Source organism: Aptenodytes patagonicus, chromosome 1, assembly GCF_965638725.1.
Source record: "Aptenodytes patagonicus chromosome 1, bAptPat1.pri.cur, whole genome shotgun sequence".
NCBI lineage: Eukaryota > Metazoa > Chordata > Aves > Sphenisciformes > Spheniscidae > Aptenodytes > Aptenodytes patagonicus.
In genome coordinates, this window is record NC_134949.1 from 104161789 (window position 1) to 104183020 (window position 21232).

At 50.7% G+C, this 21232-nt stretch overlaps 2 protein-coding genes across 3 annotated transcripts in view; one reads left to right on the forward strand and one right to left on the reverse strand.

Moving 5' to 3' along the window:
• Nucleotides 1-10038, forward strand: part of IGSF3 (immunoglobulin superfamily member 3) — a 101045-nt gene extending 91007 nt beyond the window's left edge. For both annotated transcript variants that reach the window (XM_076351518.1, XM_076351528.1), the window contains 3 exons: nucleotides 103-510; nucleotides 5817-6254; nucleotides 7034-10038. In XM_076351518.1, coding sequence (XP_076207633.1) covers nucleotides 103-510; nucleotides 5817-6254; nucleotides 7034-7284 — 1097 coding nt within the window. In that variant the 3' untranslated portion in view covers nucleotides 7285-10038. The remainder of the gene's footprint in view (nucleotides 1-102; nucleotides 511-5816; nucleotides 6255-7033) is intronic.
• A 1320-nt stretch (nucleotides 10039-11358) lies between these two features.
• ADPRH (ADP-ribosylarginine hydrolase) lies at nucleotides 11359-21017 on the reverse strand. The gene is given in 6 exon segments (XM_076351542.1): nucleotides 11359-11867; nucleotides 12635-12995; nucleotides 19448-19794; nucleotides 20549-20673; nucleotides 20675-20845; nucleotides 20847-21017. Coding segments are annotated over 6 exon segments (1509 nt in total). The 5' UTR covers nucleotides 20964-21017; the 3' UTR covers nucleotides 11359-11479.
• Between the last annotated feature and the right edge of the window lie 215 nt (nucleotides 21018-21232).

The window sequence follows — 21232 nt, forward strand, 5'->3', positions numbered from 1 at the left end:
ATCACACCCCAGGATTGTGGCCATGCGGGAAGGGCTTGTGGGGAGACAAAGGACCCTTGCAGCCCTCTGTCACCTTGCATTTCTAATGGCCTTTTCCCACAGATAACCGCCTGCAGGTGAACCAGACCCACAAGAACATCACGGTGCTGGAGAACCAGTGGGTGACCCTGGAGTGCCTGGTCAGCAGCCGAACCAGCCCCTCGTCCCAGCTCTCAGTGGAGTGGTATGTCTGGCGACCGGGACACCTGGAGAAGGAGGCGGTGGCCCGGCTGAGCCGGCAGAGCACCCTCCGCTACGGGGACCTGGCAGCGCTGGGCGACCTGCGGAGCCGGCTGCACCTGGAGAGCCCGTCCCCAGGACTCTACCTCCTCTCCATCCAAAACGCCACCGTGCGGGACAGCGGGGCCTATGACTGCCACGTGGAGGAGTGGCTCCTCGACCCCAGCGACCGCTGGTACAAGCGGGCAGAGGACCACTCCGGACTCATCACCCTCACCGTCAAGCAGCCAGGTGAGGAGAATCTCATGCCAACAGCTTTGAGCAGTGCTCTGCCCTCTTGGACCGAATGCATGAGTCACCATCTGTCTGTCATCGACAGCAGGTCTAGGCAGAGGGCAGGACTGATGCGCTACAGACCGTGCTGATGCTTTCTTGCATGTCTTCTTGGGTGCACCCTTGCTTTTCTGGAAGGAGCATAGAGCACGTCCTGCAAACACAGCTAGATGGGCTTGGGATTTTGTCACCACTGCATCTGCAGATTTTTTTTTTTACAGCACTTTTGGCAGATTCAATAGGATGGGCTTCTGATTTTAGTCACATTTTGATTGAGAATGAGATGGGAGAAGCTATCTGTGCTTCCTAGGCATGCGCCCCAGGGGCAAGGTCCTTGCATGAAAAGAGGGCAGCAGAGGAGGTCGAGACCCTTGCTGGTGTCCAGGCAGTTTCTCACGCTGCTGCTCCCTGTTCTGCAGGTGAAGAAGCAGATGCAGGGTGTGCAGCTCCAAGGGTTCGTCTGTCAGTTGGGACGAGGGCTCAGGCTTCTTGATAGGGCAGGAGTTGGCTATAAGGAGCCTGCCTCTATATGGACAAGGGAGTACTTACAGGCTTCCTGGCCACCCTCTTGCTGGTGAGAGTGGTTCAGGCATAACCTGCTGCTTAACACCACCCTTTTGGCCGTGCCCAGACACAGGGAGGCAGGCATCAGGGATTGCTGCAGGTGCTTCTTGTTCTTTTGAGGATCTAGTGGGGAAAAAAGTGCTACAGAAGTTCAATCCAGGGAGGAAGCTCCAGTTTCAAAGGGTTGTGACTAGAGTAGAGTAGAGTAGAGCAGAATAGAATAGAATAGAATATTTCAGTTGGAAGGGACCTACAATTATCATTTAGTCCAACTGCCTGACCACTTCAGGGCTGACCAAAGGCTAAAGCATGTTATTAAGGGCATTGTCCACATGCCTCCTAAACACTGACAAGCTTGGGGCATCGACCACCTTTCTAGGAAGCCTGTTCCAGTGTTTGACCACCCTCTTGGTAAAGAAATGCTTCCTAATGTCCAGTCTAAACCTCCCCTGGTGCAGCTTTGAACCAGTCCCATGTGTCCTGTCACTGGATGTCAGGGAGAAGAGATCAGCACCTCCCTCTCCACTTCCCCTCCTCAGGAAGCTGTAGAGAGCAATGAGGTTGCCCCTCAGCCTCCTTTTCTCCAAACTAGACAAACCCAAAGTCCTTAGCCGCTCCTCATCAGACATTCCTTCCAGCCCTTTCAGCAGCTTTGTTGCCCTCCTCTGGATGCATTTGAGGACCTTCACATCCTTCTTACATTGTGGGGCCCAGAACTGCACACAGTACTTGAGGTGAAGCCACACAACGCTGAATACAGTGGGATAATCACCTCTTTTGACCGGCTGGCTATGCTGTCTTTGATGCACCCCAGGATGCGGTTTGCCCTCTTGGCTGCCAGGGCACGCTGCTGACTCCTATTGAGCCTGCTGTCAACCAGCATCCCCTATCCCTTTCTGCAGGGCTGCTCTCCAGCCACTCCTCTCCCAGTTTATACTTGTGCCCAGCGTTACTCCATCCTAGGTGCAGACTTGTTAAATTTCGTCCCATTAATCAAAGCCCAATGCTCCAATCTAGATCCCTCTGCAAGGCCTCTTGTCGCTCAAGAGAGTCAACAGCACCTCCCAGTTTGGTATCAGCAGCAGACTTGCTAATGGTGTGTTCAACTTCTGCATCCAGATCATTGATAAATACATTGAACAGGACTGGCCCTAGAGTTGAACCCTGAGGAACACCACTGGTGACCAGTCGCCAGCCAGATGTAGCCCCATTCACTACAACCCTTTGAGCCCTGCCATCTGGCCAGTTCTTCACCCAGCACACCATGAACCCACTCATCCCACAGGTGGATAGTTGGAAGGATGCTGTGAGGGACACTATCAAAAGCCTTAATAAAATCCAGAAAAACTACATCCACCGCCTTCCCTTCCTCCACTAGGTGGGTGACCTTATCATAGAAGGATATCAAATCAGTTAAACAGGACTTTCCCTTTGTGAATCCATGCTGACTGTGCCTGATGATTGCATTATTCTTTAAAGGCCTTTCAATAGTACCCAGTATAATCTCCTCCATAATTTTTCCAGGAACTGAGGTTAGACTAACAGGTCTGTAGTTTCCTGTGTCTTCCCTCACGCCCTTCTTGTAAATTGGAATAACGCTGGCTAGCTTCCAGTCAGCAGGGACCTCCCCTGACTCCCAAGGCCTTTGGATGATGATCGAGAGGGTCCTGCCGTAACATCCGCTTGCTCCTTCAGTACTCTGGGATGAATCCCATCAGGCCCCATGGGCTTGTGAACATTCAGCTGATACAGCTGGTCCCTTACAATTTCAGTGTCCACAAATGGAAAGTCACTGTTCCCACACTCATGGTCCTCCGACTCAGGGGACTGGGCAGCCCAAGGTCTATCATTAGTATTGAAGACTGAGGCAAAAAAAGCATTGAATGCCTCCGCTTTTTCTTCATCCCTATTAGTCAGGTGACCATCTTCAACAAATATCAGTCCAGTGTTTTTTTTAGAGCTCCTCTTCCTATTAACACTTTAAAAAGCCCTTCTTGTTAGCTGACACAACACTGGCCAGTTTCGACTCCAGTTGAGCTTTGGCCTTATCATGTCTTCTCCCTGCATATACAAACCACATCTCTGTAGTCTTCCTGCGAAGCCTGACCTTGCTTCCAGAGGTCATACAATTTCATCTCTGAAAGGAGGCTCAGGGGAGACCTTATCACGCTCTACAACTACCTGAAAGGAGGTTGTAGCAAGGGGGGTGTTGGTCTCTTCTCCCAAGTAACTAGCGATAGGACGAGAGGAAATGGCCTCAAGTTGCACCAGGGGAGGTTTAGATTGGACATGAGGAAAAATGTCTTTACTGAAAGAGTGGTTAAAGATTGGAACAGGCTGCCCAGGGAAGTGGTTGAGTCCCCAACCATGGAGGTATTTAAAAGACGAGTAGATGAGGCACTTAGGGACATGGTTTAGTGGGCATGGTGGTGTTGGGTCGACGGTTGGACTCGATGATCTTAGAGGTCTTTTCCAACCTTAATGATTCTATGATTCTTCCTCTTGAGCTCCACGAGGAGTTCCCTGTTCAGCCAAGCTGCTCTTCTGTCCCGCTTGCTTGACTTACGACACTGGAATTGCCTGCTCCTGTGCTTCTAAAAGGTGGTTCTTAAAGACTGACCAGCACTCATGGACTCATAAGCCCTCAAAAGCAGATTCCCAGGGTACTCTGCTAAGTTTTGTCTGTTTTAACAACAGATAAGCTGCAAGAACAATTTACCTTGGAAAATACGGTTTCTCTAGTTTTTGAGGCATATGACTCAAGATTAAATGTTTTAAAGGCTGTAGGTCAAACAGTTATGGTCCTCATTTGCTGGGTACTTTCCAGCATGTAAAGCAACCACTCTGCAAGTACTCCTGTGGTGCTTTATGCCTGCCCGTTCCAGTGAGGTGTCAGCCTCATAACTCTGCAATGGAGCTGGCAAAAGGGTAAGATTCTGGAAAGGTTTTAGTGGTCATTCCTGGCAGAGAAGATTTGTACTGCGAAGGAGGAGCTCTCTCAGGGGACAGCACAGCCCTTATCTGCCAGGTCCTTGCTTAGGAAACTTTGCTGGCCAAGGTGGCTTGAGCAGAGGCCCCCCCCCCGCCCCCAGGCAATCCCTGTACCCTGCATGTCCCCACGGTTGTAAGTGCAGCTCTTCATCCAGGCTGAGAATTGCCAGCCCTGATGGAGGGGGGAATGAACAGCAGGGGAAATCCTTGAGGCTCATTTTGAGTTGCGGAAGGATGTGGAGTGGGAAGAAGAGAGGGAGTTGGGGGTGCATTAATTCAAGATAATTTTTTTCTGAAAGTGCTTTGTTGTTGTTTGTTTTTCCTTCATAGCAGCCAGTACTTAACAAAATGACTAACTTGCTTGTGACTCATGTCTCATTAGTGAGGATCTCCATGCTCATCTTTCAGGACTATAATCATGAGCAATGGGGGGAAAAAAACCTCTCAGCACCTTCAGACAGCAGTTGTCCTCTTTCTGCTTAACCTGCTGAGGTGGGGGAGTCTTTGTGTTGGTTTTGATAAGCCATTTCATTCCCTTCCTCCTTTTTACCTCAGTAGTCCCCAAAATCTCAGGACTTACCTCATTCCTGTTTCTGCTCAGGAGTCTTCCCGGGGAAGATGTAAACTGAAAACACTTGTGTTGCCTACAGCCTGAAGAGCTCTGGCCTTAATGAAGATTTTCCTCATGGGACCATTTAAAAAGTGTCAGGCAGGTGCTATAATGGGAAGCCCCGCTGGGCACAGCAGCCCCGCAGCTGATGAGAGCTGGGGGATGGCAGCCCCCTCCTGCAGGGACACCTGGGGTCTGCGCAAGGGAGGGCTTGCCCAGCTATTTTCACTGGAGGAGAAAGTGCCTCTCTCTTCAGTGAGCTATCGGCTTGCCCTTCCTGCTCAGCTCCCGCGTCGGAAAGGGCTTTTTTATCTTTAAATGAAAGCTTAGATCTGGACTGATTGCGATCCCTGGAGTATGTGTTCCCTGGCAAGATGACTAAACCAAATGTTAATTGCTCTTGAAGTCAGCCTTTAATCAACTCATCTTGGGTTCTGGCCGCTGTATCTCAGTTAGGTAAAAACATCTCTTCAGCCTTGCAGCAAGCACTAGAGAAAAAAAAGAGAAGGAGACTTTTGGAAGCATCCTTGCTGTGTCTGTGTTCAGGACATCTCCATGGAGGAGCCTCTTACCTAAATAACTTCCCAAATTGCTGGAAAAAAATCCTCCCCTCTTCTGTCATACTGATTTTCAAGTCCTTTGAGCGCTCTCAAAGAAATAAAAAATAAGCATGGAGTGCAATGCTCTTTGCACCGGTAGCTGGGGAGTAGTAGTACATTGCTCCTCAGCACACACACCAAACCTTGGTATTTCCTGACAGGTTCTTGTAGCCTGTCTGGATGAGCTGCAGCAGCTTTCTCCTCTCGTGCGCATGCCCATTAGTTGGTGCGAGGGCCTCCATGGGCAGGGTGGTAGTACGGTGCTTGCAGCCAGCTCCAGTTTGACCCTGCGCCAGGCAGTGTGGGGTGAAGTGAGGATGCTGCGCCTGCAGGATTGACCACAGAGGTACCTGTGGGACTTGGCAGGCTGCGTCAAGCCTTTGGGTTTTGCTTGGATCGCGCCCAGCACCGGAGTTGTGACAGACAGTTTGCGCTGGGGCAGGGTGGCTTTGACGATAGCATTTTGCTCAGCGCTCACCTCTCCCCTTTCGTCATCTCAGATCCCACCTTGCAGGTGGACACGGCCACCGCCAACCTCACGGTGCAGGAGAAGGAGTCCTTCCCACTGGACTGCAGCATCCTGTCCCGCTCCAGCCCAGAGTCCCACTTTGCGGTGACGTGGTACAACCTGCGGGCCAAAGAGGTGGGCGGCCATGCAGAGGAGGAGGAGGAGGAGGAGGAAGAGGAGGAGAGGGAGGCGGTGCTGAGCGTGGGCCCCGATGCCATCTTCAGCCCTGAGGCCGGTCGCTGGGAGGGCCGCCTGCGCTTCCAGAGGCTCTCGGCGGTGCTTTTCCGGCTGACAGTGCTGCAGGCAGGCGGTGCCGACACGGGCAACTACTCATGCCGCGTGGAGGAGTGGCTGGCAGACCCCAACGGCGTGTGGTACCGGCTGGCGGAGGAGGAGTCGGGGACGGTCGCTGTTCACGTGCAGGATGCAGGTGAGAAGAGGCGATGAGCCTCTTGGGGGTATGGCCCTGGCATCCCCTGCGTCTGTGGTTCAACCAAGATAAAAAGGCCAAGGAGTGAGTGGGACAGGGTCTCGCCTGCACCAGGGCAAATCTGCGGTGCCGGTGCTTTTCCAATCAGCTTGGTGGCTTGTAGCCCAGCTCTTGGCTGGGCTTGCACATCTGTGCTGCGCTTAGCTCTGTGCTAGGGCTGCCCATCCCACAGCACTTAGTGCCTGGTGTGTCCCAGATTAGTGGGGGCGGACATTGACCTCCCCTGGTGTTTAGCCTTTCCCTTTGGGAAACATCCTGGAAGTTGGCTTAGCTCTGCACAAGGGCACAGGCTGTGGCACAAGGGTCTCCTCCCAGTAACTCTTGAAGCCATGGGATGGTCTAGAGGCCCCAGAGGTAGCTGAGGTCATGACAGTTTTGTGGGCCCTTAAGGGAGAGACCCTGGGGTGCTGCCTCTGTGTACCACCACTGAGGGAAATGATGCTTTGCAAGGCTCCCTGCTTTATAAGATATCAGAAAATCCACACCAGGGAGGACTCTCTCTAGCACTCATGAAACTCTTAGGGGGAATAAAGCCAAAACATGCCCTGCAAAAGCTTTTTTCTGCTGCTCTGTTTACCAGTATTGGTGTTTTTCTCAGAGCCTCACTTCCTGCATTGACACAGATTAACGAGCATCTGGTTTTTATGTTTTTGAAGAAGTTTGTAGGCCATGCGTTGCAGAGAAGCTGTGAAATGTGACCGTCCTGTGTCTCTTTCCAGGCTCCACCCTGCAGTCTGTCATCTGCTCCAACGACGCCCTCTTCTACTTTGTGTTCTTCTACCCCTTCCCCATCTTCGGCATCTTGATCATCACCATCCTGCTGGTGCGGTTCAAGAGCCGAAACTCCAGCAAGAACTCTGAGGGCAAGAATGGGGTTCCCTTGCTGTGGATCAAAGAGCCTCACCTCAACTACTCTCCCACTTGCCTAGAGCCACCAGTCCTCAGCATCCACCCAGGAACCATAGACTAAAGAGGCAGAGGCGCCTGGGGGGATGCGCAGAGAGAGAAAGCAGAGACGCACTGGGAACGCTAAGGAACAGAGTGTTTTTTGTTGTTCTTGTTTCATTTGTTTCAGTGTCTGTATTCCGGCGCAGTGGCTGAGCTCTGCGGAGCGCCCAGCCAGCGGGGACAGAAAAGTCCAAGGCTTTCTCCAGCACCTGTGGGAACACACCCCATCACCCCAACAGACGGAGGGTCCCTGTGCTTGCTGTACATAGCGGATGTTCCTCTCGGATTAATTTTGCTCCTGTCAGTTGCTGTCCTTTGGGCCGTTACTTTTTTGTTGTTGTTTCTTTTTCAGTCACTCCAAGAACTGTAGGCTTCCCCCACCCTCCACACAGCGAGGAGTTCCCAGGGGGCTTTTGGTCCTGGGACGATCTTTGGAAGTAAATGTATATGTTTTCCAAAACAGACTGTGGTTTTCCTCCTCAGACTCGGTGCCACAGTGAAGAAGGTCTTTTGCCAAGGTGCGCTGAGCTAGCTCCTCCCTCTTCCAAAGCCGACAAAGCCAGGTCCACCTCCGGAGGGGGTTAGCTGGGCTATCAGGAGGTTCATCTCGAAGGCTGGCTATAGCCTCAGCATCTTCTTGCCTTCGTCTTACTGTTCTCTCAGGAGGGGGCAATTCACCTTTTGGGAGTGTTCCCCCCACCTTGGAGAGACTGAATATTCAGCACGCTTACGGTCAGGACAAAAGCAATTTAATTTGTCTCCAGGAACTGAAGGGGGGATGGAAGGAGGACACCTGAAAGCCCTGACGTTGTTGGTAGCAAAGAGGGTCCTCGTATGGTCCAGCTTACCAGAGTCGTGCTCCTCCCTGGTGTCCATGCTGCCACCTCTGACAAGGCGGGTCCCCTCTGTGCCCCAGTCACCTGGGGACAGGTGGCTGGATCCAGTCTCTGAAGACTTCAACATGACCAAAGTAATGACTCTAGAAAGGGGGAAAGGGGAAGCTCCACAAGTCGGGTTCACGGCCCCTGGATGGTTCAGCCAAGGAGCCCAGTTGCAGCCACGCAGCGGGGACAAGCAATTAACCACCACGTGTCACGAGTTTCCCCATGGCTTGCACTACTTCCTGGCATAAGCTTGGACAAGGCAAGGAGCCTGCACTGCATCTGCGCCCTGGGGGCTTCTCTGTCCCCTTGGGCCAAGAGAAATCTTCCCCTGCATGTGTGCGTGCATCTGCCGTTTTTTGTTCCTGGGGCTTTAGGAGGGGAAACTATTCCTCCGTAAGCTCCCCCTCCTGGCGAAGTCACCTGCTCTTGTCATAGGCAGTCGCTGTGGCAGGAAATGCTGTTCTTTCTGTGAAAGATATGGCTCTCACAAACCAAACCAGGGCTCTCTCTGTGTGGGGCACCTGAGCTCCAATACCCCGTAATGCCAAGTATCCCTGCCCTGTCCTGTGGAGGAAACCGCCTCCTCCCCCATACGCCTGAAGCGTTATGTCTGGCGGAAGAAAATGTTTGCCAAAAATGGCCTTTTGTTGTCTTCCTTGATGTCTTCCTGGCATATCCGGCCATTTATTTTTTGCAGCATGGCTGAAGCCAACCGGGGTGGATGGGCACAGCCACAAGACACACACCCCCCACCGCCTCGTGAGCAAGAGGTGCCATACTCACAGCCACCGTCCTCTTCCGGAGGGTTGGACTGCTCTTTGTGAAGAGAAGGGGACCTCAGCAGATGCTCTGTAGCACTAGTTGGTTAGACCCTGATGCCTTGATGTTTCAGAGGTGGCGAAGCCTCGGGTGGGAGATCTGCACTGCGCACCCTCTCTCCTGGCTGGGAGAGGACCCATGTGGCTGCAGACTGTCCCGTGCCAGGGCATTCGAAGTCAGCCACCTCTGCTCCTCCACCAGAACGGCATTGGTTTCTTCTTCCGCTGGGAAGCCCAAATTTCACTTGTCCCTCTGCAAAGTCTGCCTCCTCGAGACGTAACTGCTTACTGGCTCCAGCATATGCATAGTATGATACTCCTATATATATATATATATATATATATGCATCACACACCCACACACTTGTCTTCCCTTTCTGGATAAGGCATCTGCAAAGAGAGGGGTGGGATGACAAGTGAATGGAAATGAAGAACCGAGGCGCAAACAGCACCAGCTGCAGCCAGTGGGTATTGTTTCGTAAATGTAGTATCTCCTGTACGTACTGCTCCCGGGCAGGAACTGCAACTCATTTCAGCTTTAAAGGAAAAAAGAGAAAATGAAGTCAGTGGGAGCCATTCTTTCCTGGGAGAGAGCACTGTGCTGCGTCCAAGCCATGCTCCTCCTCTCTAGCCTGTCTGCCCCGTAGCAGGGCTCTCCTGGAGGGCTGTCCTGTGGCCCCGTCCCCCTGGCCGAAACGGGTCCCTTCCCAGCCCGGCGGTTCCTGCACCGAGCCCAGGCTTTCCCGGGAAGCGGCTCCCACAGTGGTCCCTGAATGTACCTTGTTGGTGACATTTCTCCGTTGCTCTGGCAGTGTGTTGCCCAGTCTCAAACTTCTGTTTTTATAAGGCAGACTTCCTGTAACGAGTTTTAACACGAAGCTTTTCAAACCACTCTCTCTGCTGTAACTTTCTGTAACAAACCCGAGAAGAAAGAGAGATACCCTATCCATGCATGATGTGGAAAAATATTTGGGATTTTTTTAAAAAAAAAAAAACAACTTTGTACTATGTTGCACTAAAACATGTTTTATACAACACACCTGAGAGCTGTAGTAAACTGTGTTGAAATTGTGATTCCTATTGCTGGTGTTTTTTGTCAGATTTGGGCTTTCGTTATGCCTTTATGCGCACTCCTTCCATAAAGGTGTGCTGAACTCCTAAGCCCGCTCCCCCTTTTAGGCAGCCTCTCCCTCTCCCACCACCCCTATTCCCTGATGCATCAACTCTCCTCCTGCCTTGGTAGCGTATCTCCTCTCTCTTGCGGGCTGGAGCTTGCAGACACCTTGCACCCTCTGGCTCTTCATACTTCTTCCTTCCATCCTTTAATTCATCCAGTAATAGAATATAACATTTAACAGAGGCATGTCAGGTCTGCTTATTGAATGGGACACACCATTTTTTAAATTGCTCTGAAAATAGTAAGTACTTTGCTGTGTCATAGTCTGGATTTGAAGAAAAAACATATTTTTTATAAAATTGTCCATAGCAAATGTTAAGCAAATCATCTTTAGTAACCTTGATGTAAGCAGAATAATATAGTTCACTACGGAAGTTGCTTAAGTTGATGTAAAATGCAACCTTTTAATTCTCATTACCCACTTTCACCTGGAATAAGGGTTTGGTTAGTAGTCTTGAACTCCCCCATTAACTGAATTTGGGAAGTAGCGTGATACATTCTTACCTGTATAGCAAAAGTGCTGTGAAATTGTGCAAAATGCACTGCCGACGCAGCTGTCAGGTTGGGTTTGGGTTTTTTCATTTAAAACAAAAAAATATCCTCTGCTAAAATAATTGTATGAGAAAACTCTGTTGTCCCCGGACACAACTGGCTGTTTGCTCCCCCCACCTCCGGTAGGTTGTCTTGGGCTGTACCTGCTATAATCTCTGTGCTAAGGAGCAGAGGTTTTAGCTTTACACATGCTCAGTGCTGGATGGCAAGTGGTGTCCCCGGCACTCCCCGTCAGCAGTACAGGGCGGCGAGCGTGGGCTAGCCACCGTGGGTTTGCTGGGAGGCATCTCTGCCAGCCCATGCACACTCCCTGCGGCCAGGCCTGCGTCCCTGACCCCCTCCGGCATGCTCATATGGGCAGGACCCTGGTTTGGGGCAGCTTGTGTGGGTTTTGCTGCCTGTCCTGCTGCTGGATCATTGCTAGCAACGCTGCAGCAGGTGCTGCTGCTCCCCTTGGGGACCAGACGATGTGCAGCCGCCATGCTGACGAGGAGGAATGTCTCGAGGCTCGGCTGCTCAAGGGACATATGCACTGTTGCGTGGTCCCATCAAAGCCCCTTGTAACTGCTCTCCCCCACCCACCGCCCGCAAGCCCCAAGCTGCTAGCTCCAAAATGGCCTCCCCACTGAAGCCAACACGCACAAACAGAAAAAAGCAGGCCTGGCTCTGGCTTACACTTGCATGCTTTAATCCAGCAGGTTTGCAAACTGAGTTTGCAAAACCTTGAGCGAGGGAGGGGCGGCAGGTGGGGTAAGCGCGCCCCTGGGGGGCCCTGCCGCCCCCCGCCTAGGCGATGCGGTACAAGTCCTTGGCCACCTGCTCCAGGCGGTCCCTGTACTCCAGGTGGGCGTAGAGGGAGGCGCTGACCCCACGGAAGCCGTGCATGGCCCCCCACCAGCAGGCCGCAATGGCGGCGGTGGAGTCGCTGTCGCCCCCATGGAAGAAAGCCCGGTGAGCCAGCTCTGCCCAGGAGTCCCCCGCGCCCAGCAGCGCATCGTAAGCGATCATGGGGGCGTCGTGCCCGCTGCTGCCCCCCCAGCCGTCGTAGCTGAGGGAGGTGTAGAACAAGTCTCTCTCTTCCACGCCGTACTTGGGGGGGAAGGTGGGCGGCGAGACCCTGTCTGATATGCCTCTCTCTGCCAGGTATTTTTCCCATTGCTCTTCGAAGTAATGCCTGCAAAACAGGAGAGAAGATGGAGGGGCTGTAAGAGACGTCCCACAGCAGAAGCGTATACCCGAGCTCCCCGCAGGCGCTCTGGGCGCCAGCTGTAAACGTGCCACATCAAGAGCCTGGAGCGACAGCTCACAAAATGGTAGGTATCCCCCGTCTGTCAAACTAGGGACATGATTTACGGTTAAGAGGCACAAGGACATGTTTCAGTGAGTTAGATTTCCCCTCTCTCCAGCCACATGGGAGAAGGCAGCCCAGCACCTGCTGCTGTCGTGCTGCACAGGATTCAAAGGCTCAGAGTGAGAACTGAGTCATCCTCCCAAATTCAGAGTACCTCTACCCCTGTCTGTGCGTGCCCCTGTGTGCAGAGCCACACTGAATCTGCAGCCAGATTTGGTTACAACTTTCAAACTGAGCTCAGCCCTAAGCCTGGCGCTGTTCCCCAGCCTTGCTTCCCATCTTTCATCAGATCACGGTTGCTTGAGATGACAAGTCGAGCTACCTCATACTGGATCCAAAAAATGTCACAACTACATGACCCAAACACAATCTGACCTTTTTTTTTTTTTATTTTAAATAAGTTAGAGGTATTTTTCCCCTGGGGGACTTCAGAGACTTTCTGAATCGATTTGATCCTACAGCAGGCATGTGCTACTCTAGGAGTTTACCATAATGTGATTACTGAATCTTAAGTATAAACAGAGCTCGCCCTCTCATACATGAGGTTTATTTTAATTTTAACAAAACCCAGTGCTGGGAGTGCAGCTCACCACTGCCCCATGTTCTCCTCCACGAAGAAGCCGGTGTGCCGCACATAGGCTTTCGCCCGCGGCAGCACCTCCAGTAGCCCCTTCCCCCAGGCCGGGGGGGGCACCCCATTCACCGCAAAAGCCGTGAAGAGGGCCGAAGCCAGGGACCCCAGGTAGCCGGTGGGGTGGTGGTGGGTCATTCGGCCACTCTCAATGCTGACTTGCACCAGGGTGTCCAGCTCAGCGGGGCGGTGGAAACGCAGCCCGATGCACATGGAGCGCATGGCGGCCCCGCAGCCCCCCGCCTGGGGGCTGAACGGGATCCTCCAGCCGTCCGGCCGCCCCGGATCCAGCTTCAGCGCATTTTCCTTACACGTGGCACCTGGACAGGAGCAGCAGAGCCCGAGAGAGAAAGAAGGGAAAGAAAAGAAACAGAAACACGCATCAGTAGGCAACAGGGTCACATAGCTTGGGAACCGAGGGAAGACAGATGGGGTAGCAGGGAAGGAAGCCTTACTCTCTGTAAGGGATTCGGGCTTCCCTGTAAAAGCATCAGTTGTCTGCTCACATACGTTTCTTGCCTTAAATTGCTGGTGCATCCTGCATATTCCTAAGCAGACCTGATAATTCCTGTTTGTGAAAATAGTTAAAAAGTCTAGGGGAGTAAAAAACATGCCGCTGCTGATTTATGTAATTTACACTGTTTATATTTACATTTCATGTTATTTACTTAATAACTTATCTATAAAACATATATCTATTAGGTATATTATGTACACATATATCTAGATATCTAGATAGACATATATAAATATAAAAGAGGTTTGGAGGGCCATCAGATCACATCAATCCCTGATCCAAGGCATGCCCAAGTACCTCTGCGTTTTTTCCCGACAGTTGTTTAGCCTCTTTACAGGACCCTTTAAAGACAGTGACCCCACATGCTCCCCAGGAATCCTTCCCATTGCCTCGCTGATACAAAATGTTTTCTAGATCTCCCTCTAGCAGTTTAAGTTTGTCAGAAAGCGATGAATGTAGTATCTCCCTCACCACAACATGGTCTGAGCAACTGGCTTTACTGTACTCCTCTTCAAGAAGCTGCAGAACAACTGTACTAGGTCAGACCAAAGGTTTGTCCAGCCCACTAGCTCGTCTCCAAACACAGTCACTAACAGGTAACTACGGAAACACTATAAAAAATGAGGCAAGTACAATGTTTGTCCAAGAAGACCCGCCTGGCTTGCAGCAGACAGAGGAGCACAGCCTGCTTGAGTCAGAAGATGGATCCAAAATGCTGCGCTCAGTAACCCCCAGTGGACCTAGCCACCATGAACTGGTCTCCTTAGCTTGAACCCATGCATGCCTTCAGACTCCTTTAACATCCCATGGTAACCAGAGCCACGATTTTGTTATGCAAAGCATTTCCTTTTGTTTTAAACTGACATTTGACAATTTCCCTAAATTCCCCTCTAATTCTTACATTACAAGAAATAACGACTTTTCATGCTCCACGCTATTCAAGACTGTATATATTTTGTCCCTCTTCCTCAGTTTTCTCCTGCTCTGAGCTGACACCCTAGTCCAATTTTGCCTCTCTTCTGGTGGGAAGCCACACCGTAACTCCTCCTTGCCCACCTCCATCTCTTTCATAGTTCTGCTATTTACTTTTTAAAGAAATGACTCTGCTTCTTCCACTGCTGCTGCTTCAGAAACTCACTTGTTAGTCCAGCACATTCATAGGATAAAGCCATCTGCACAAACACATCCAAATTTCAGAGCCCAGCCAGCTTCCCTAGCCAAGACTGTAAAACAAGCCCAAATGCACATGTGCAAGGAAGAAGAAACAGGTTTGAAACATTAAATTGTCTTTGATTCTCTTCTACCTTGCCTTTTTCTCCTAGTCTTCTCTTCTGGACAAATCTTAAATACTTTTTTCTCAGCAGAAAGGTAAATCAAGGGCAGGTTTCAAGCAGCTTCATTTAAGTTTCAATGTGTTGGACAACAGCAAAAGCGGACTCAAAAGACTAGTCTTCTCCTAACCACAGCGTGCCTAGTCCTCTCTCAGACACACAGGGTAACAGCAGCAGTTGACATGCTTATGCACCCAAAATTAGACCGTTGCTCCTATACTTTGCTGCCTAACCGGGACAGCAGCTGATAAACTTGCAGGTGCTCTGTTACTTTGAAAGTCAAACTAAGTAGAACAGAGTAGCAAGGAAGAAGCCTGGTCTAGAAATTTCACGTAACTCTACAATTCAATTACCTTTGGTGCAATTCGATCACCATGATCGGGCAGCTTGCTAATCACAGCTAGGTACTGCACCAAGTACTCTGCAGAGCTGTTCACTTCTGCACTTTCATGTGTACGCTTGGCAGTAGGATGTGGTACGTGGCAGTCTTTTACCTGCACACGGCATTTACAGCACCCTTGTAACCGAAATACCTCCACATCCAAGCACAGCTTTAAGATTGGCTTCTGGACATGTGCTAAAAATAAATAATGGCTGGCTGCTGTCAGGAATAAGGTCACGTGGATCCTTTTATAGTTCTGGTCTAAGTGTCTTCAGCGTCTTTCTTTTCCGACAGTGTTGTTACATTATAGGCTTATTAGATCAGTGCAGGATACAGCCCTGCGCAGTGTGAATGGGTGGACCAGCTCCCCGTGAATGGTTGTCTCAAACTGAGAAAGCAGCTCAGTCCTGCGGCTGTCGGGCTGTTCGCCCCGCAAGCCTGTCAACTGAAATCGACTTTGAGAATGGAAATGGCCTATGCAAGTCTCCCCCATAGGAAGCAACGGGTTGCCGATCAGCGCAGCCCACGTCAGGCCACTTTAGCTCTTGTGAATTCCCCGCAGCGTGACCCAGGCATGAACCAGACCTGCTGTTTCACCAGCCTCATCCTTGCCTGCTGTGCCAGCACACAAGCCTCTCGCGTCACGCCACCGTCACACCCTTCCCAGTAGATGAGACCTGCTGGTTTTGCAGTGCCACATGGCCAGCCAACCCCTGGATCAGTCCAGATGTTCCTTGCACATCCTTCTTCCCGATGATTTACAGAGTGAAAATTGCGGGGCCGTGTTCCTCTGCTGGAAGAAGCAGGAGGCAGAGCGTTTGGTGTAAGTAGCACGGGGCTCTGCTGGGACTGATCGCCACCAACCTCTAACTGAACTGCCTGGGAGCTTGTTTTTGTGATGTCTCAAAGTGGGAACGTGTTCAGGCCTCTAAATCTGCTTTTCATGTAGTTTATTAATTCAGTGCTGGCTGCTATGTATCAAAATCGTTAAGAGGGATATCAGTATAATTTCCAACTTTATGATGATTAACAGAAAATTGAGGCATTTTTTCAAAAATCTGACTATACTAAGCATTGCACTTACGACCTATAATAGGACATTAAAAAGAACCTGTCAAACAAAGCCACGTTTTTAAAAAGCTGTGCCGACTACCCTATTTGTATGATCCTGGTAAAACAGACCTTCCACCAGGAAGACAAGGGGAAGGGGAGAGAGCAAAGGGCCTAGGGTAGCTTAAAATCAAAATCTGCACAACACAAGCAAAACGAACTCTGTAATCTTGCTGGAACCGTGAGAAAGACATTTATTTCTTCAGGACATGTTGGGGCAGGTTGAGAGCAGGCAACACAGTCCTTGATAAAAACTGAGATTGTTCTTGCATTAACTGTAGTCAAAAGAAAATGAGGAAGATGACAAGGTTTAAACTCTAAGGAAAGACTGGTTATTTTGCAATAACAATTTACTTGCAGCTTTAAACCTGTGCGTATTACTTTAGGAGATGACTACTGATAACCTGCAAATGAAAAAAAATTGTGTAAAACAAACCAGTATATGACAGCTAAGACTCTTGTGATTTATGAAGCATTACAAGTATTATCCTCATGCTTTTAAACAGTTAAAATATTAAAACATTTAAAAGCTGATTTAGGAAGACTAAGCTGAAGTCACGTTGGCAGGCCTTTTTTTAAAAATAGGTTTAGAAAAAAAATGCTCTAGGAGTTTTTGAATCAGGAAATTATGTTTTGGAAATCCACCAAATCCTTAGGGATTAGGGATCCTTTGTACTAACAATAGGAAACTAAAAGCAACCTGAGGAGGGTACTGGTCTAAGAAGAAATACAAGCAAAAAGTGTGTGAAGAAAGCCAACTTGAAAAAGCTTCAAGTACAACTGGACGCTATTTCTGGAAAAGGCTTCCATTCAAATTATATAGACTCTTCATGAGCACGGATAATAGCAGTTGTTTGGATCTGTCAATACACATTAAAAAGGTGAGTTAAAACAACCACACAGTTGTAAATAATTCCACAGGAAGTGGACTTGGACCAAAAGACACCGAGTGACAGGCAACAGTTTTGAAGCAGAAAGTTTCCTGGAGAGCTGTGGAGGCAGGTGTAGTTGCACCATGAAAAAAGAAATATGGCCATGCTTGTGCCGCTTAATTCACTGGCTTCGTTATCCGTGAAGAACAATGAATTTGGGGCTGTGGCACATCACAAAGAGCAATAATGGATGTAGGGATTAACTTGCCATTGAATGAAGACATTGAGTTCCCTCCTGGGGCTGCATACTTGAGGGACCCTGCCGTTGCCGTCTGGTGACTCATAACATTGTGGGAATCCCTTTGTTACTACGGGTTTTGGTTTTCGGGTCTAGACTCCCTTGTGTGGGCAAGCAATGTGACTTTCCCCCACTGTTCTGGGGGAATCTCTTCTCTGTTGGGTGAAAGTTGCAGCAGCAACTTTCCATCCTCAGCCTTAAGGGCTGCAATTCCCCGGTGAGTACTTACTTTGGCCAGAACAGCATCACCTTGGGTTATGTTCTCAGTTTAAATCCATTTACTCTGAACTGCCGAAAGAAGTTATTGACATGCGACTTCTATCATTAGGTTTTATCAATACAGCATGGAGACTCCAGACTGCAGACAGCTTTTCAGGATATGGATTAGGTATTCCCTTTGCTGGTACGTCAGTGGGCATTAAACTGTTAAGTATCAGGATTTAAGCTCTCAGAGCCGAGCACCTTTCCTGTGGCTGCAGCAGGAGCACTCCAGAACACTGTTGCAAGAACATTCCCACAGACTTCCATTTTTTTCCACGTTACTTTCCCCACTTCCCCCAAAATTTTACGAGGTTAAGTGTCCGTGGACCCACAAAAGAAGTTGCATTTCTTTGTTTAGCTAGATAACCTGACCTTTCCTTGTCACGCTGATTAGTGTCCATAGCAAATTTACTTTAAAATCCTTCACTTCCCAACGGGAGCTGCTTTTGGGCATACTGCAGCTCAGTTACTCACAGAAGGACTGCAGCAGGTGTGCTATTATGCTTAGCTATTAATTACCAACATTTAAATTTTAGCTTCTTCTCCTTTTCATCTCAGGTTTTAGTCACCAAGCTTAGATAGCTGAGGCAAAAATAGCTTCCAGGTGCTGTCTCACTGCCAGGGTTAGTCCACCTTGGCAGACCCCATCAGCTGGGGGAGCTACAGGATGCTCCTTTGCCAAAACAGCAGTGAGTCTCTCGGAAGTTTAACCTACCGACTCCTGCTATCCTGGCAAGCATCGTTACCCCTTCCTAAATATTTTATTAATTAGGCTACTCCAACAACTGAGACTATCTGCGTCAAAGAATACTGATAGTTTAGCTCTTTACATGAGGGTAGGAGGTCAGTGTGGAAGGGTAAGCAGAATAAACTCCTGCTCGAGTTTCCAACCTGTTTTACCTTGGAAATGCACAGCTCTGTCACACTATGCTCGGTGACCCTAAGAGAGCAATGCAGGATTTGGCCTTTCCCATGTTTAATGTCAAGCCAGAACATTCTTGATATATTCTGGCCACTCCAAATAGGCATGTCTAGTAATTTCTTTTCGATGTATAAACTTTGCATAGGATTGCTGAATTTGGGCGTTTCCTGGATACTTCACGCTGCCTGCACTAGTCAAATTAGAGGCCCAGCCTCCGTAGCTCCAATTTAAGTTTAATTCAAGCATCCAGAAGAGGCTGGGCCATGAGCGCAGAGACAGACGGAGTCCTCGGGGAAGAGTTGGGTCAGCAGGCCTGGGTGAACGAGGAACTACAGGAATACGTTGCATACGGTTTGGCTACTGCAGCCTGTGAAGGCGCCCTTCCTGAACACTGCCACACACTGCCAGTCCCTGCTGCCTGTGGCCCAAACTCGGCACCGTTGTGTCTATGCAGAGAACAGAGAGATGATGGAAGTACAGGGTTCAGAAAAGACAATTGTGGCCTGACTGTCCTCGCACAGAAAGTAGACACGCGGAGCTAGCCAAAAGTAGACTTTGGGTTTAATAAACTTAAATTAATCCAAGCAAGGATCTTTGTGCCTTTAAATATATTTTATGTGTAATTTATTGCATTTATTACGAGAAGTTCTATATTAATTCTCTGTTTAAATGTGTTGCTTTAACACAGCATCTCAGGGTGCACGTTATACATGGTTGAATTTGCATTTTTCACCCATTGAGTGTATGAAAAGGCACATCCCCAGCGCAAAAGCCAGCACCCTTCCCCTGAGTTCAAGGCAAACACGCCTGTAAGAACGTTTTGTAAACGTGGGCAAAACAGTATCTTTTTCATCTAGTTCAGAGAAGCCTAAACCACTTCAGCTTGCCTTATTCTATTCTCTTTAGTTCATCCTGAAACAGGTACCGAGCGTGGAAAACTTTTGCCTTTACATGAAATACGATTAACGCTATAAACAGTCAAAAGCAGAGCCAGGGTCAGCCTCAGCTCCAAGCTGCAGGAACGGGAGAGACGTTAGCGAGAGGACAGCCCTGCCCAGACAGCATTACAGAGGTGTTACCTGGAGCTCTGCCCTTCATGTCATTCATGCACTCCTTGTAGTTCTTTGCAATCAGGGAATAGAGATGCTCTAAATTTGGGTTTTTCCCGGCAGCTACCAGGGCTTCGGCCGTGGCCAAGTGCATCACCGTATCATCACTGACTTTCCAACCTCGGATGCTGAGGTTGCTGAGTCCCCCCATCTCTGCTAGCTCCTTGTGGATAGCTGGGCCACTCTGCAGGAACTCCCATTTCCCATTGTAATAGCCCAGCGTGTCACCAACTGCACTCAACACCATCGACGCCACATAGTTTTCCATCACCTTAGGACACATTTTTTGCCCCAGGACTGCTTCAATGCAGAAAACACTACGAAAAAGAAGAGAGGGAGATTGAAAATAAAATCTTTCTCAGTTCAGTACAAGCCTCTACTGCTAAGCTCCAGCAGGCTGGATACCCAGCCCAGCACCTGCGTCTCCCTCAGAGGATATATTCCTTCAAAGCACATGCTTCCCCGCAGACCTCCGGCCGCGTGCACCCACCAGTAAGCACATAGCAGCTCCTGGGCAGCCCAGCCCTGGGCCAGGGCAGCCGGCCATGTCCTCCCAGGGCGGCGGCAGCAGCCCAGGATAACACTGCACGTTGTAGCTGGGTCAAACACCGAAAAGCAAAGGGAGGACTGCAGGAACGTGTGCAGGTTATGTGACCACACCCATGTTCATCACTTTTTTGAGTGCAGCCCACAACACGAGCGAGGAGGTTAGATCAGCTCCCAGCGGCTTTCGTACCCTGGGGATAACGAGGCAGAGCTCGCCCGTTTCAGCAGGCCTTGGCAGAGGCTATAAGCACAGGGGCTCTGGGCAATGCTGGGCCTTGCTCCACAGGCCGGCTGCAACAGCGGGCGCTCGTACACGCAGAACTGGCTATCCCAGCGGGTATTTTCAGCGATGCCCCCCCGCAAAAAAACCCCCCGCTCCTCCTCAGGGTTTGCTGCGCCTCACGGCGAGGCCCTTTTGCTTGGGAGAAGCGGAGGCGGGGAAGGATGGTGGGGCCGGCCGAAGCCGAGCCGGGGATCCGCGCCGCCCGGGGAGGCGGCCTCTTCCCGGTGCCGGCGGGTACTTACGCAGCCAGCCCTGCGAGCAGGGGCCGCCGGGGCCCGTCCCCCCTCGGGAGCGGCAAGCGGCTCCCCGGGGTCATCCGGCGCGACGGGGCGTCCGCACGCCTCGGCTGCCGGTGCCCGCCTGACGCGACGCCGCCCGGCCCTCCCCCTCCGCGGCCTCCCGGGGCGGCGCGACCGGCCCGCCGGCGGACGAGGCCCCTCTTCGCCAGCCGGCGCCGGCGGACCCCCTCCAGCCGCCGGGTCCGGGGGTGTCGCTCCCAGAGGACCCCGGCACGTCCCTCGGCGGGCCCAAGCTCTCCCCCCGCGCCCTGGCCCGCTGCCTTCCTGTCACGGCCACGCTGTCCCCTGCGCGGGCGGAGGGTTCGGTCCCCGGCCGCAGGGTCGGGAGCTCGGGAAGGAGATCGGTGTTTTCTTTCATTTTCGGGATTGTCTCTTTCTTGGCGCCCTCGGAGGCACAACAGTCAACTCGGAAATGAAGCTGCCACATGGAAATGAAGTCACCGCATGGAAATATTTTATTAAAAAAAAAAAAAAGTAAAAATGAGAGGCGCTTTCAGCATTTCCCCAGCTGCTTCAGCTGAAACTGTTCGCTAGTTTCATGAGCAGCCCCCGTCCTCCTGGTTGAGTCCCAGCCGGGGGGGCCGCCTGCTGTGTGGGAGCACGGCTGGTCTCGTGGGCCCCACTCAG